Source organism: Micropterus salmoides, unplaced genomic scaffold (genome assembly GCF_014851395.1).
Source record: "Micropterus salmoides isolate LMB-PRFRI ecotype aquatic unplaced genomic scaffold, ASM1485139v1 Ms_hic_scaffold_13, whole genome shotgun sequence".
Lineage (NCBI taxonomy): Eukaryota > Metazoa > Chordata > Actinopteri > Centrarchiformes > Centrarchidae > Micropterus > Micropterus salmoides.
Window position 1 is genome coordinate 1,109,769 of NW_024040374.1, and position 15,452 is coordinate 1,125,220.

Sequence of the window (15,452 nt, forward strand, 5' to 3'; positions counted from 1 at the left end):
TTAAACCACGATTAACCATCAGGTTTCTTCAGCTTTCACTCAGGAGCAAAACTCTGCCACTTGAAAGAAAAAACTATTTGATACTCATCGTGATAATTATCGATATCGAAAGATATGAAACTTTTTAACATTTTTGGCCATCTCGTCCAGCCCTAGCCGAAACCAAATATAATGAAAAACATTTGCAGAATATCAAGTACATGCACATTTTTCCCATTTATTTTGCCATTTATGTGCTTTTTACTCAGTGTTTCCCACAGGATTTGGAGAGACTATGGCGGGTGGGTCCGAGGCCCGAGAGGGTCCGGTCAAGTCCATTCCCTTTTAATGGACAACATTCAATCGGATTGAAGGACTTGTACATTTGAAGAACATTTTTAACACTGTGCGTGTCCGAGGTTGCAGACAGTGGACCGTTATACTGGATGCTTCCTGCACACCGCCCACAGAAACATACAGACATTCAAACGCTGTCCTGTTCTATTTGGGATGAGGTAATCCATTTCTGACTGTATCGCCCATCTCTGAGAACGGAGAGGAAATGAAATTGTCTTTCCATCTCACCTACGCTCCCCCTCCCTCACAGTCTTTGTTGTTTCTCATCTTTCTCCTCCACATGTCTCCTTTGTGCCCGTGAGCTGCAGAAACTCATCCTTCAGTAAAACCCCTGTGTTGTGTTTGCGGTCGTTTCTCTCGCTGTTGACATAGTATCAGCTGCCGTTATCTCCTGTATACAGCAAATACACACTGTATTGACTGCGTGAAATGTGAAAAGTGTGGGTCTTTACCTCCCTAAATATTACACTGCTCCATTCACTGTGAGAATAATAACATCAGTCTGGTGCTTGACATTTTCAGGAAAAAGATTTTTCCCCACTAGCAGACGAGCAAAATGTGCTGATTTAGAGTAAGACTATATGTGAGATTATCTCCACAGTGTAATTAGATTTGTGTATCATCTGGGTTGTGTTTACTGCCTCCTGGGACTGTGTTGTTCTCAGAGTTGATGAGGATCAGACAGGGCAGTGGCGTCCAGCGTCTTCAGCAGACTCTGCCATCCTTCCACACGCATTATGTCGACCTCTCTTTTTATGTCTGTTTCTGTGTTTCCAGAAGCTGAGGTCATGCTCAAGCTCAATTTTTCCCAAATAAAGAAATTATAGATTTTTCCAGGCTTCTAGTCCAGTATGAATGACTCAGTCTGAGATAATGGTGAGAGTGAAAATCGATCAGCTTTGCTTTTCTCGGGCTTTTGGGCCTTACTCAGTTCTTGTCCGAAAAGCAGTAAAACTTCTTTCCAGCACTTACTGGACTTAAATGCAAGTTCCTTTTTAACGGACTAAGCTTTCAATCAGATGTTCTGAGTAATGCTCATACTTGTGAAAATTCTCCAAGTTTTAGATAATTGTTCAGGGTTCTTGCACCATTTTAAAAGTCAAATTTAATGCTTTTTAAGACCTCAACAAATCTAAATCTAAACAAAAAAAAAAGACATGCGCGTTTGATCTCTTAATGAACGACACAATGCCACGTTTAGCAGTTTTATTTTCACCACATGTGAAAGACTTCGAATCAGGGAGCATAGAGGATGTGATCGGGTAGCACTTGAAGCCCACATGAAAGTAGAGGTGTAAATGCACCCGAGACACATTGAGGACAGATTGTGATCCAATCAGCAAAACGACCTCTGGAGGTGGTCGGGGACACCATGACCACATGGATGCAAATGCCTTGATAACCACAAAAATATGTCTCGGCCGCAGTCTTCTGCAAATAAAATCCAACAGTTTGACAGCGCAGACAGGAGCCTGGACAGTGTGTCCGTTCAGGGTTGTGCTCAAACAGTGCCAATTATTGATCGCGCTCAGGTTTTTGGTGAACTGATCGTGTCTGTTTGTGAACGTGAACTAGGGCTGGGCAATAAAACGATAATGGTAATTATCATGATTCAATCTTCCTCAAATGTTCAATAAATATTTGATTTAATTCATTTGAATCACAAACGAATTAGCGCTTTCTTTTCTATTTGGATATTTATTGTGTTGAGGAAAAGGGACTGAAAGGCCACTGAGCGCTGACGAGATCTGTGGGGAAGTGATTTGAATCAGTACTTAGATTTGACAAGAACCGGATTCGATAGATAGAATCGCTAAAGTTGAATTGAAATCTGACCTTGGTCATGAGACATAATCTGTACTAAAATACAGAAAGATTTGAGCTTGGTCTTGGTGAGATAGTTTGATGCGTCCAGCCATCATTGTCAAAACAGTCCATTCATCCAACAGCACTGTTTATCAGAGGTTGACATGGAAGCACCACTTTTTCTTTTTGTAACTAAATGAGAAGGGTGCAGAAGAGGTTTGAACCTTTTTATGTTGTTCTCAAGTTTAAGCCAAATCTTTAAAAAGACCTTAAGAGTGGGTGGGAGAACATTTGAATGGGAACAGCAGAAAGTTGTACCAACATCTGAGTCATCAAGCTCCCGGGCAGTCCTGCAGTTTATTTTTTAACTTCTTTTATTCATTCATTGATCTGTAAGCAATAAAATGATCGAATCCTGTAAAAGTAATGTATTTATTGCTCATAGCCTCTTAGTAGCTATAGTTTTATTTTAATTTAGTTTATTTGTAGTAAAGCAGCAATGACACTAATAGTATTTCTACCAGTACTTTAAGTCAGAACACTGTTTATTTACTAAAAAACGTCTCATTAATATCGACATGCAGTGCCACTATCAATACCAGTATCTATATTGACATTTACATTATATTTACGTGTTTTTGAAATTAGAGAGCGACGCCCCTGCTCTGATGGCGTGTGGTAGCTCGTTCCACTATCGCGTTGTCACAGATCAGGGACTGGGATTGCTTTGTGTGTAGGGATGGCAGAGCCAGGCGGCGTTCGTTGGAGGAGCGTAGCGTAGTGACCGAGAAGGAAGGTACGCTTGTATTATGGAGTTTAGGTAGATGGGTTCAGACCCAGTAGTCACTCTGTATGCAGCATTAGTGACTTGAATTTGATTCGGGAGTCCACGGGGAGCCAGTAGCCTCCATATAACCTCAAGATATCTGATGTTATTACATGTGAATATAAGAACATGTTTTAACAGTTTACTCAGACTCATTCCACTCTCCTGTGTGTCCAAAACAAAACCGTTTTTTACCGAGGACGGATCGAGGGCAGAACAACAACAGCCCGACGTTCTGCAGGAGCTCACTTTCAAACAGGCTGCATTGTCTCCAGTGCGGCTCGACTGAACCCGAAAATAAACACACATATAACACAGAAGTGCATTGACCAGAGCGAACACTGTCGCCAGCAATGTTTTGAACTGAGTTTGAACTCTCACACAAACTCGCACACATCACCAGTGTGAACTTTTCGACTTTGCTAGTTACACAGCAAATCCTACACACATTTACAAGATAGAGATCAGCTCAAAGTAGCATGCAGAGAGAAGATTGGACTTGGCCAGCGGCTGATAAAACAGCCTTAAGCAGCACTTTTAAATAAGCTCAGCCTCTGTGTATCTGGGTCTCTGGATTGGCAAGAGCTTGCTTTCCAATTGGCCTTTTTCTAGAAATAGTCAAGTTGAGCCTCTAACCCTGGTCAGAAGGACCAGACAAGACTCCTACTGCTCTCTGTGATAAGACACCACTTCACTTCCTCCAGTGCTGCTGAAAGCTGAAAGGAGTCAATAATACTGCGTACTTTCAGTGTGTTTACATGCATGTAAGAAACAGTTTCTGTAAGAGTTCAGAGAAACTGATTTCCCTGACTAAGCAGATTTCTTGTAGATGCACAACCCGGGTTTTTTAATCTGTTTTTTACGTGTCCACGACAAATGATTCACACTGGAAAAGCGTTGCTGCGATCATCGTGTAGCTGAATGAAAGGACTCGGCGCCTGCTGCAGCGTTGCTCCAACAATGTTTTAATCTCATGTGATATTGTGAGATTTTGCAGCGTCCAGCATGCATCACGTTAAGTCAGCGCTGCGCCACGCCGCATGAAGTCACCCGCACCTGTGAGTGCATGGAGCTGTAGCACATAAAGTTCAATGGTGCATTACCGCCCAGGGTTCATTAGCTTTTAACATTTACAACTACTAAAGTTACAAATAAAAGGTCACACATACGCTCATCTGCCACTTTATTAGGTACACCTGTTCAATTGCTTATTAACACGAATAGCTAATCAGCCAATCACATAACAGCACATCAATGTATTTAGGCACGTAGACGTGGTCAAGTTCAAACCCAGCAGATCCATCCTGCCTTGTATGAACGGTTCAGGCTGGCGGTGGTGGTATAACGGTGTGGGGGATATTTTCCTGGCAAACTTCGGGCCCTTATCACCAACTGAGCCTCGTTTAAACGCTGCAGCCTACCTGAGTATTGTTGCTGACCCATGTCCATCCCTTTATGACCACAGTGTCTTCTGATGGCTGTTCCCAGCAGGATAATGCACCATGTCGCAAAGCTCAAATCAGCTCAAACTGGTTTCTTGAACATGACATTGAGTTCGCTGGACTCCAACGGCCTCAACAGTCACCAGATCTCAGTCCAACAGAGCCCCTTTGGGATGTGGTGGAACCGGAGATTCTCATCATTGATGTGCAGCCGACAAATCTGCAGCACAACTGCGTGATGCTGTCACGTCAATCTGGACCAAAGTCTCTGAGGAAGGTTTGTTGAAAGTATATAAGGAAGAATTAAGGCAGTTCTGGAGGCAAAAGATGTCCAACCCGGTACTAGCAAGGCGTACCTAATAAAGTGTAATTGTGATCTGTATTGTTGATGAGAAGCCAAAAACACAGCAGTTTTGTGTTTTAGCATAATTTATGTTCACAACTTGTAACCTTTCATCTGAAAATGCGATAAGCAGCAGAAGCTGTGTTCATTAAATGTATCTGACACATTGAAAGCCTTTCAACAATATGAAATATCTTTGAGAGGATCAGCTAATTAAATTTTTCCAGAGAAGACACTCCACTCTGTTGAACTACAAAACATTTTACAGTTTACTCACGGCCGTATAGTGGTGCTGCTTTCTTTAATACGTGAGCTTTGGCTTAGGACACACTCCAGCTTGCAGAGACTGTGGTAACTATTGACCAGATTACTGTTTGTTCTTTAGGAAAGTCACTTACTGCCTCATATAAGCAGCTGCCTGCGATTTTTGTCATTTTATCCAGCGAAAATAATGGTGACGGGCCCTCTAACTAAGCAGTAGCAGTATTTTATTAACCTGAAACTGAACCGGATATTGAAACCGAGCTGCCCTTTTCCTGAACTCCTTATGTCTTATGGGTAGCTGCTGAGTCCAGGACTGGGAGGGAGCTGAATAATTAGCTTAGTATAAGACACAATGATAAAAGCTTTGTCTCTCTGCCCTCGTACTCTCTCTCTCTCCCTCCTCTTCTTCTCCTGTCTTCCCCCTCTTTCTCTTGTTCTCTTTCATCCGCCCTCTCCTCCCCGTCACCATGTAAAGCTCGTTCTGCCTTACTCAGCGTTTTCTTATCAAGTCTAGCCCTCCGGGGAAAAAGCTTTACGCAACGCTGTGTCCTTTTCATCCCCTCCTCCCTCCCTGCCTCCCCCACTCCTCCTCTTCCTCTCACTTTCCACTTCCCCCTCTCTTCTTCTCTTAAGCTTTGATCTGGTCTGAGCTTTATCACAGAATGGGGTGCCTCGATCCCCACGTTACTAAAAATGGGAGCACAACCCTCTGTACGTGAATTTGAGCAGCAGAGCGAGAGGGAGTGTAGATCTCTGATAAAAAGGTTTTATTTAAGGGGCAAAACATTTATAAACATTTATTTTTTTTATTTACTGAAGTATACTTTTATTGTTTGGCTTGGCTTGATTTAAAGACTATTTGTTTTGCATCCCCTTCACAGCTCTCTCTTTGCAGAACTGATAAATGTCTCTATAATTTGTGTCAGAAGTTTTGGCTCTGTCATTATAGGAAATACAAAATTGGACAAAACAAATTTCGATCAGTTCATACGATGTCCTGAACAGGAAGTAAAAAGATATATCAAACTATCTAAAACTCTACATACAGTGAAAATGTCAAGTACAACATTTATAGTCAAAAACCAAGTCCTCCATCCACATCAAGCATCACCAAAAGCTGCCGTGGTGTACTGACACACCCTGGAGTGCAGTTTGACACTGCTCTGAGTTGAGTTAAACCAAAGAAACTAGAGTCTGAGCTGCTTTTTAAATTTAAGTTTTATTGTGGCGTAGGGCTGCACAATATATCATTTCAGCATCGTCATCGCAATGTGCCCATGCACGATAGGACACACTGCAGGATGTGTGATGTCAAGCAAGCCAAATTAACTCAAAACACCTCAATTTTTTTGCTGCTTCATACAAAAGGAAAACTTGCACGGTTCTCATTTTCCATGACTAACCAACAAATGAAGTCTGTCTGATGCAACATCATCAACTCCGACATCTTGGATACACAATCACAATAGCGTTCCTGATCAGTTTATCAAACAATCCAAGCAGAACCTGCCCACCTTAGTTGTCGTCAGCAACTTGAAAATGAGTGAGGAACAGGAGATAACCACGGGAGCAGTGTATTTGGTTGCAAAAAGAAAAGCGACTTTTGTAAACCACCCAGGGGGCTGGTTGTTTAGAATATGTTGCTTGCATTAAAGCTCAAGAAAGGATTTATATTTATCGCAGAAAAGAAAAAGTGTTTTTTCCAATATCGTGCAGCCCTAATGTGTCGTGAGAGTTACATAAGTACAGATGTTAAAGTTTCATCACCATCACAAGGAAAAGGGAAGATTTTCCCATCACATATTCTGTGTTGTGTCTACTTCAACATTTCACCACCTGAAAGAGATAAAACCTTTTGGTATAAAGTCTTCTAGAATAATTTCAGTTCCCATGACACTTCATTAAGCCGAGCAGAGCAGCCGTTACCGTCTGCTGGGATGATACAGAAGTGTCTTGCTGAGAGAATTCAGTCGGACTGGGAACTCGTTTTCAAGGCTTGTGATCATGTAAGGTCAAAGCTCTTTCTAGTGTGTTTGTGTGTGTGTCTTAGACAGAGACGTGCACGCATTGATTTAGCATTTTCCTAAAGAGTTCAACCTCCGTCTCCTGTCAGGGATGGGCTTGACTAACGCAGCGTTCCCATCAGAGCTTTGCAGTCTGTAACAAACACCGGCGTGTTTAATTTATTCAGGCTGAGCTTTCTCCTGCTGTCCTGTCTGAGGAGGCTGACGCACACATTCAAACACAGCGTCAGCACAATGCGCAGACAGAGAAGCTCGAAACCTGTCAGCATAATGCACACACACACACTCAGCTGTCATCTCAATACACAAGCCTCATGTTTTTCATTTCCAGTCTGGATTGGTGCTCAATTCTGTCGGCCGTCTTTCTCTCAAGCTTTCTTTAATTGCCTTCTTTCCATCTTTGCAGGGGCCAAACATCTCACTGGCTACTACTGTGTATACTACATATTCCTAGCACTGCCATTATCACCCCGAACCTCACTAACCTCCACTGTGCGTGCTCGAGTTCAGTGCATCTGTACACACATGCTCGTAGCGAAGGTATCAGCCGGGCTGTTGTCCCGACAGGCGGCCAGCTGGCTGCAGGACAGTCGTACTCACAGCAGACCAACTCATCAAGCTGATGAATGAGGTAGCACAAACAGGAGCTCTTTATCTCTGCTCCTTTATTACACAATGCGAATGACGGCCTTGTCTGGCGCAACAGCTTGTGTGTGTGTGTGTGTGTGTGTGTGTGTGTGTGTGTGTGTGTGTGTGTGCAAATAACTACCTATTCATGTTTTTTTTCACTGTGCGCTTGCATGGTGAGCGTGCACGTCTGTGGTTTGGGTCTTGGTCAATAGTTTCTAATTAACGAAACCAAACTGTAAAGAAAAGGAGAGTTTCAAAAAAAAAAAAATGCGTCCGACCCTCTGCGGATGAAACGCTGGACAGCAAAATGAAGGGCAACTTGCTAAACCTGCGTCCATATTCGTGAAGCTTTGAATAACAACTTACCTTGCGTCACAACCGGCACTATAAAATAGACCAGAAGGCTACCAGGTTTACACAACATTTACCCACTGCTGTACCACATATTTGTAATTGATACTCGCAATGTAATTTACATCAATATCATCATAATAATCTTTATTCATGCAGCAGGGTTTCCCACAGGATTTTGTGAGCCTATGGTGGTACCTACCTAGGGCAGAAGATTTGTACGTATTAAAGTTAAATGCATTAATCTGGTGCACTTTGAGAGCAAAACTAAGAGGCTAAGATCTATGAAGAGCTTTGTGCGGTTGTAAACACTTTGATCATAAATGTACAGATATAAATGCTGATGATACAGCAGAAAAGTCAAATAATTGATTTAATGTTTTTCCAGCAGCCTCAAATCAAAGAATAAATTAATTTCCCTAACATTTTAGTTTTTAGTTTTTTCTTCTTTTAATGGACTCATCTAACATGTTTTATACTTCCTGTTAATATGATCTAATTAATCTTATTTCCACACTTTATATAAGCGTTAAGTTCACCAAGTCTGATGCAGTTTGACAAATTATATTGCATGCGGTGCTCGTATCACATACAATGAAGACCTCACATCCTCTCTTCATGACAGAATAAAGTGGCTAACCTGCCTGTCGGCTCGCTCTGCTCTGTTCCATCACATTTACCATAGAGGCTCAAATACATATTGTGACAACCTGCAGACAACCTTGATTGTGAAACACTCAAAGTGGTTCAAACTGTGTCCTCAAGTGAAAAGTGGTTGTCTCGAGTCGGAAGCCTACGTGCAGCAACACAAAACACACAGAGGATTGTTTTGTTCGACCACTAGTTTAAAACCCGATGAAATTCAGTTTACTGACAACAACGTCTGGGTGACTTTAATCAATTTTCAATTCAGCTTTTCTTTTTTTTTTTACAAAGTGCTTTGCAGACATTAAAACAATCAGAACATAAAGTCATAAAGTTCTGCAGTCTCTTGTAAAGACCTGCAGAAGGTCAGGCAGCTGGGTCTCTGGGTTTGACGGGGCTCACAAGCCTGACACCGTCAGCTAAAAAGAGACTTGAGTGTTTCTCTGGTCGAACTCAGAGGGTGGGAGGTCAAAGAAACAAATGTTTTTTTCCCCCTTTTTATGAGACCCAGAAGTGGGAGAAAGAAAATGCTGCTTTTGGCAGTTCGTCATTGACAGGAACAGCCGGGGCCGCCGCTTCAATTAACCTCCAATACGGCAGAGACATAAAACAAAGCAGGAACAGGCTTTTGGTTTAATTGGTTGAGTGTGAAGTGGAGAAGAAAACAGCCCTTCTTCTCTTATCTCTCTCACTCTCTCTTCCTTTTTTCTCAGTTCTCTTAACGTCTTGTTTTTTTCTGTGGTTTAAGATAAGACATAAATCCAGTGGTTGCTTGGTTTAGGGTAGACATATATAGCAGTTTTGAAGCTTTTGGCTGTAAAAGTGAAACTGTGGACTGGAGCTCAGGAAGGTTTCTGGGTTAGAGCAGTGGCGAGGGTAAAGACTGGTATTGGTTTTGTTTATAATCTCCTTGATTACATAGTTTTTTGGGATGGCAGTGTCCAGACTGAACTGTCTCAACAGCTATTGGATGGATTGCCATGAAATATGTTATTATTCTCTGACTTTTCATCTAGCGCCATCGTAATGACCCAATACCTGCAAAACTTCTGACATTCCCATCAGCGTGGCTGTGGGCTGACTCTCAGTTTTTCTTGTCCGTTCTTGTGAATGTTGCACGAAATTTTCATCACTTTCTCCATCTCTCCTCTTATAGAAGTGGCAGAGGTGTCATCAGCACTCAGGATCTGTGCTAAATACACACTTGCTTAAGAGTTTGTCAGCAAGAGCAAGTCAAATAACGATTGTTTTTCTCCTTCAGTAAGTTGTTTCTTTGAATTTCTTTTTAAAGAACAGGACTAGTGAGATTCTATATTTTACTTGTTGTCAACAAATCCCACGAAGACACCAAACCCAACAACGTTGAGTTTTAAAACGGATACGATCTCCGTCCACACCAGCGTTTTAGCTGCGTATCAGTTGATCTCTGTCTATATTAAAATGATATTTGAACATCTAGTGGCCGTTCAGGTACACTGTGAAGCACGTGCCGGTGTAAACTTGAAACAGATGGGCTATTGCGTAGTTACAGAAGATTTGGCACAAGACTAAAGAAATACAGATGAATAACCGCACCAGATTTTATTTTGCATGGACCAATAACAAGCTGGGACTGTTACTGATTGTAACACGGGGAGTTAAAAGCGGCGGTGGCGGCGGAAAACAGGCTGGGAGTCGCCGCAAAGTAAATACGGCGAACATGCACAGTACAAGTGTAGGCTGTAAGTGTTATTTGCACGGTACAAAATAATTTAATTAAAATACCTCCTATACCTAAAAAGCTCTGTCAGTAGCATCGTGTTTCTACTTTGCATGACTGACTTATAAGACCCAACCAGAGAGCCAAAGGTGAGCGGCTGTGTTTCTAAAGTCCTCTGTTTCTGCCCGACTGCACTAAAACGCTCTGTACTGCGTTTTGAAAACGCAGTAGTGTGGATGGCGCCAGAGCCATAGAGCTCCGTTGTTCCAAAAACTATTAAACCCATCAGTGAGCCTCTCTGCTGCACTGGGTGACATCACTGTAGTTTATTCTGACTCAGTCCCACTTACACACATCCTGCTGCCCCAAATACTCACTAGAGCACCACATGTGGATTCATCCGCCGCTGAAAATAGTCCCCAACAAATGCACTGCTTCCTCCTGTTTCCTAGAAACTACAATGAGCAGCTGTTTTAGGAAATTACTGAGCCTTTTAAACATGAAACTATAAATTTGTTCAGTGTCGAAGATTTATGTCTTCAGTAGGAACCAATGGGCTGAGGCAGTGTAGGGAAGTCAAAAAGTATTGTATTGACAGATTAACAAATTGTTGCTCTTTCAACAGGATTTGTTTGAATTCTCAGAACATTAATACATATGAGGATATTGCACCGAGTGAGAGAGTCAGCGAGCTGGTGTCACTCAGTCTCGTTGTGGCTGTGTGAACATTCCTCTATGTGGCCCCTTTGGCCTTTGCTCTCATTAACACAGAGGCTCTGACCAGGACCTGGGGGCCCAACAGAGAGGGGAGCGGGGCCTCACACTGTTAGACCAACATTGCTCAGGGTCTAGTTTCTCCACACAAAGAGAGGGCAGTCAGATCGTGGACCGATGTTGTGTTCATGCTGTACAGTAAATGCATACGTGCTAGGGAAGTAGCAGTGTTTTTCTTAGTTATTCAACGCACCCATCCCTCCTCATTAACAATCTCCCATCTCTTTGTGAGTCATCAGTACATCGCTCTCTGCGGAGCGTAGGAGGACACTCTGCCTTCTCTTCCCGCTAAACCTCCAAAATCTCTGCATCCATTTCCTTTTCTATCTGTATTTTTTTTTCCCCTGTCCTTTTTCTTCTCCCTTTCTGTCTTTCCGTCTGTTTATTGCAGAGGCGGCTCGCCAGTTTAAAAATAGTGTCCTGGTTTTCAGCGTAGGCTCTTTATACAGATGGAACATTAATGACATTCAACTCCCAAAGCGATGGAAATGTACCTGAAAACATTACCAACACTTACTTTTGGAAGCTTCTTTTGTCTGACCAGCAGTGACCAAAATGCATCAATATTCAGGACCATTGCAGGGTTTTTACTTCAAAGCAGATGCTCCATGTAGCTAAAAGTATGTGGACACCCTTATCTAAATACTTTGCTATACCTTCCACCTGGCTCTGTTTTTCCTGAAAGTATAGAAATCTTAATGTTGCAGGTAGGGCTGCAGCTAACGATGATTTTAGTAATCGAGTATTCTACAGATTATTTCATTGACTCATTGTTTAAGAAGTACCTTTGCTCGGCGGCGGCGCCCATCAGCTGCGTAAGCTAACTCAAAACTGTGATGTTACAACCCAAAACTCACGGCCCAACCAGGCGGAGAACAACAAACACACATTTTACATCTGAGGATTGCAGCTTACTTTTGCTAGCCTTCAACTCAACAACCAGTCACTGACTGAGAGCCAGACCTCATCACCAACATCAGTGTTGGAGCAAATCCCTGCAGCAGGTTCAACATCTGCTAGAAAGGCTGAAAGCAGAAGAGTGGAGGCTGTTAGAGCAGCACATTGATGAACAGGGTTTGAAAAAGATATGTTCAACACACAGGTGTAATGTCTTCCTGTCCGCATATTTTTGGCCATCGTCATGCGAGGAGATGGAGCCTATGAATGTTGAACAAGAAGAGACCAGCCTGTGCTGTTGAATAAATAATCATCCAAAGCCTCTGATCGGCGCACTCATGAATATTTCATCCATACACAACAATAAAACATGAACCAGAGATTGCTCTGTGTGTGTGTGTGTGTGTGTGTGTGTGTGTGTGCGCTGTGAACACACCCTCTTGTTTTGATTAGAGACAACAAGGCTGTGGCGACGGACACACAGTGCGGGGGTGGGTCGAAAAGAGCGGGAGGCGGAGCGCTTATCCTGCCTCCATTCATCGCCAGTCTTCTGCTTGCTCCTGATTGGCTGCCTCTGCAGAGAGAGCGAGGGGGGGGGGGGGGGGGGGGGGGGGAGGGGGGGAGGAGTCGGAGCATGTGAGCATACTGACACATAAGAGAGAGCAAAGAAAGCAGCGACAGAAGAGACGATTTGAAGAACAGGAGGAGAGGAAGGAAGGTCACATCTGCGCTCCTCTCAGAGGGAGGACAACAATCTTTCCACTGGTCCTTCCTCCCTTGTTCCTCCTCTTGCGCTGTAACTCTCGGCGGTGCCGGATCTCCTCCGTCCTGCAGCCCTTCTGGAGATTTAGAGATGCAGAAGAGGACGGCGGAGATGAAGAGATGACTGGTGTGTGTGACAGGCTTGCATGTGGAGTCGACAGTTGTTCGTGTGGGAGTCTCTGAGCTCCTGCCGGCTTTAACCAGATGGTTTCTGGCCTGGCCGGTTGGCATGGAGATGGATGCGGGGTGCCTCCTCGCTCAGTGGACCACTGTTAGCAAACAAACAACCTCTTGTTTTCTGTCTGCGCTCTCTGTCGCCAGGCCAGTCCAGCAGCTTTGAGCGTGGGCAGTGTGTGTTATTGTTTTTCAGATTCCCTTTCCTTTTCTCGCTCTCTTATTTTTTCTTGTCCCAAACAGAAAAAAAAAATTGATTGAGGACAGAAAAACTCTGTGGACTCAACTCGTCAATCCCCACACACTCTATCCGTCTGTCCTGACTGACAGCCCTGTTGAAAGAAACTCTTGCAAGCTGCAGCGAGTTCGGGACATCTCGGCTCTAATTAAGCCAGAGGCTAGCAAGCTGGTGCCTTCCCCATTTATGTTTTGCCTCCCTCCAGTCCTCTTCTCCCTCCCTCCATTCACCCCCTAAGGCCCCATTGTCATCATTAATTTCTATTGCGAGTCGCCCATGAATAATGGAGGCAGTGGAGTCTCCTCTGGACTAGTGCCTTAAGGGTGGGAGGTAGACAGAAAAGGAGCGGACAAGAGAACGGTGGGTTAGAAGCCGAGCGCTGGAGTGTGGACCTCCTGTGTGACAGAGAGGCAGAGGGGTGTGTCCGGCGCTGAACGGATGAATGGAAGAGCAGCCGACAACACGTGCTCTGACGACGAAAGAGGAGAGGACGATCCTCGATCGTTTACATCCAGACCGCACCTTCCTCTACATCAAGCTGGAATAAACAAAAGAAAAATGAAGGATTGATGCTCTTATCCAGAGCCTGAACTAGAGGACGGCATCACTTTTCTCTTCTCTACGGTGTCCTCTTGTTTGTCTTTTTGAACATTTATTAGAAAGATTCAGAGACGGCCAAATGGAAATACCTGAAGCCTTTGGGTTAACAGTTTTGACACGCTTAATTTAGACACATTTTGACGCTAATTCTTTTTGGAGGTGTGCACAGGAATGTTCTTCAGAGAACCAGGTCTGCTCAGCTGGAGACTCATTTGACGGGGGGAAAAAACAGGGCCTGTAAAGACCTGAAAAATGAACAGAGGGCTGTTTTGACAAGAGGGCAGTGTTTTGAATATAGGATAATTAGCCTGGCAGCTCCGTCTGTTTTTGGATGGCATGACCATTTGTTGACAGTTGATGGAGAAAGAAAAGAGGAACGAGGAGGCTGTAATGTAACTTCCTCCATGTTGACTGACTTCTTAGAAAGTGCCTGAACATTGTAGCTTCGTAAAACCCAAAAGGAAAAGATACCTGAGCCTGCGGAATCATGGATGACTCGAGTATTTTGAGGCGCAGGGGTCTCCAGGTAAGAATCAGTTTGTTACTCAAGAGTGGAGCTTGGGGTTCCTCTGTAGTTCATAAGGTTCATAGGTCACACATTGAGAAGTGAAGCGATTGATTTGGCAAGGGGTTAAAGGAAAGAATGTGGGCTGGAAAACATGCAGAATTCTTTTCTTGCTAAGATTTCTGTGCACACATTGAGATTTTTTTGACACAGCGTCATTGTTCATTGCAATCACCTGGTGTTATCAGGTTTCCAGATGATTAGGAAAGAAAGCATACCAGCACTCTTAACACACACACTCAAAATCTCTCTCTCACACACAAACGCAGCATCTCACCAGGCCTATCCAGTTTCTCTCTGGTGGTGATCGGTAAATGACAGCCCACTGAGCAATAACAAGCCATCATGTATCAAAACACGTGTTTATATTAGACATTTAAAAATATGATACAACAACAATACAACAATTTGTACAACTTTAGACATACATTAATAGGAACTTACCAATATATTAACATCTTGTAGCTCATGACCTTAGTGGAGTGGTATGAAAATCAACTTGAAGAGCTACTTTACACCTTGTTTTATCTTGAACACATCACCATGCACGTTAAAGTAGATGCTGTCTCTCAGACTGAGTTTGTGTGCACCTGAAGTGGGGATAGGTATTCTCACAGAGCCAAAAACAACTTTTATTTGTGGAGGAAATCTTTCTGCTTGTTAAAGTCTTGTCTCAAGCATCCCCTGAGAGCTTTGTATGACACATTCGTTCCGAGCAACTCTCTCAGAGGGATCAGCCGGAATTTCATCCCCATGCACTGAACCCTGACCTTGTTCTGGCCCTAGAGACCTTACTCTGGCTTTAGATGCTTGTAGCCAAATTCAGAAAATTCTTTGAAGGATGACTTACCTTTGTTGTCCTGACTTGTTAACAGAGAGGCCTTGGTGCAGCATGTATACATGGACACAGTCACAACAAAGCTGACTTATACAGGATACCTAGTTCTTATAACAAAGAGAGGGGAACAAACATTAGTTTACTATCAGAGAAGTTTGGAGAGTCTCCAGGGCTCAATGTTAAACATTTTTGCAACTGGCCCCACAGGGCCAGTGGTTTTGAAACTTACTGGCCCGAA

The 15,452-nt window shown here is 43.3% G+C and overlaps 1 protein-coding gene across 10 annotated transcripts in view; it reads left to right on the forward strand.

Annotated features, from left to right (window-relative positions):
• mast2 (microtubule associated serine/threonine kinase 2) overlaps positions 1-15,452 on the forward strand; it is a 205,524-nt gene that overhangs the window by 70,269 nt on the left and 119,803 nt on the right. The window contains exon 1 of one of the 10 annotated variants that reach the window (XM_038715002.1): positions 13,969-14,337. The exons of the other annotated variants lie outside the window; for them this stretch is intronic. Within the exon in view, the coding sequence (XP_038570930.1) occupies positions 14,299-14,337 (39 nt within the window). The 5' untranslated portion in view covers positions 13,969-14,298. Of the gene's footprint in view, positions 1-13,968; positions 14,338-15,452 lie in introns of those variants that run through there. 10 annotated transcript variants of the gene reach the window in all.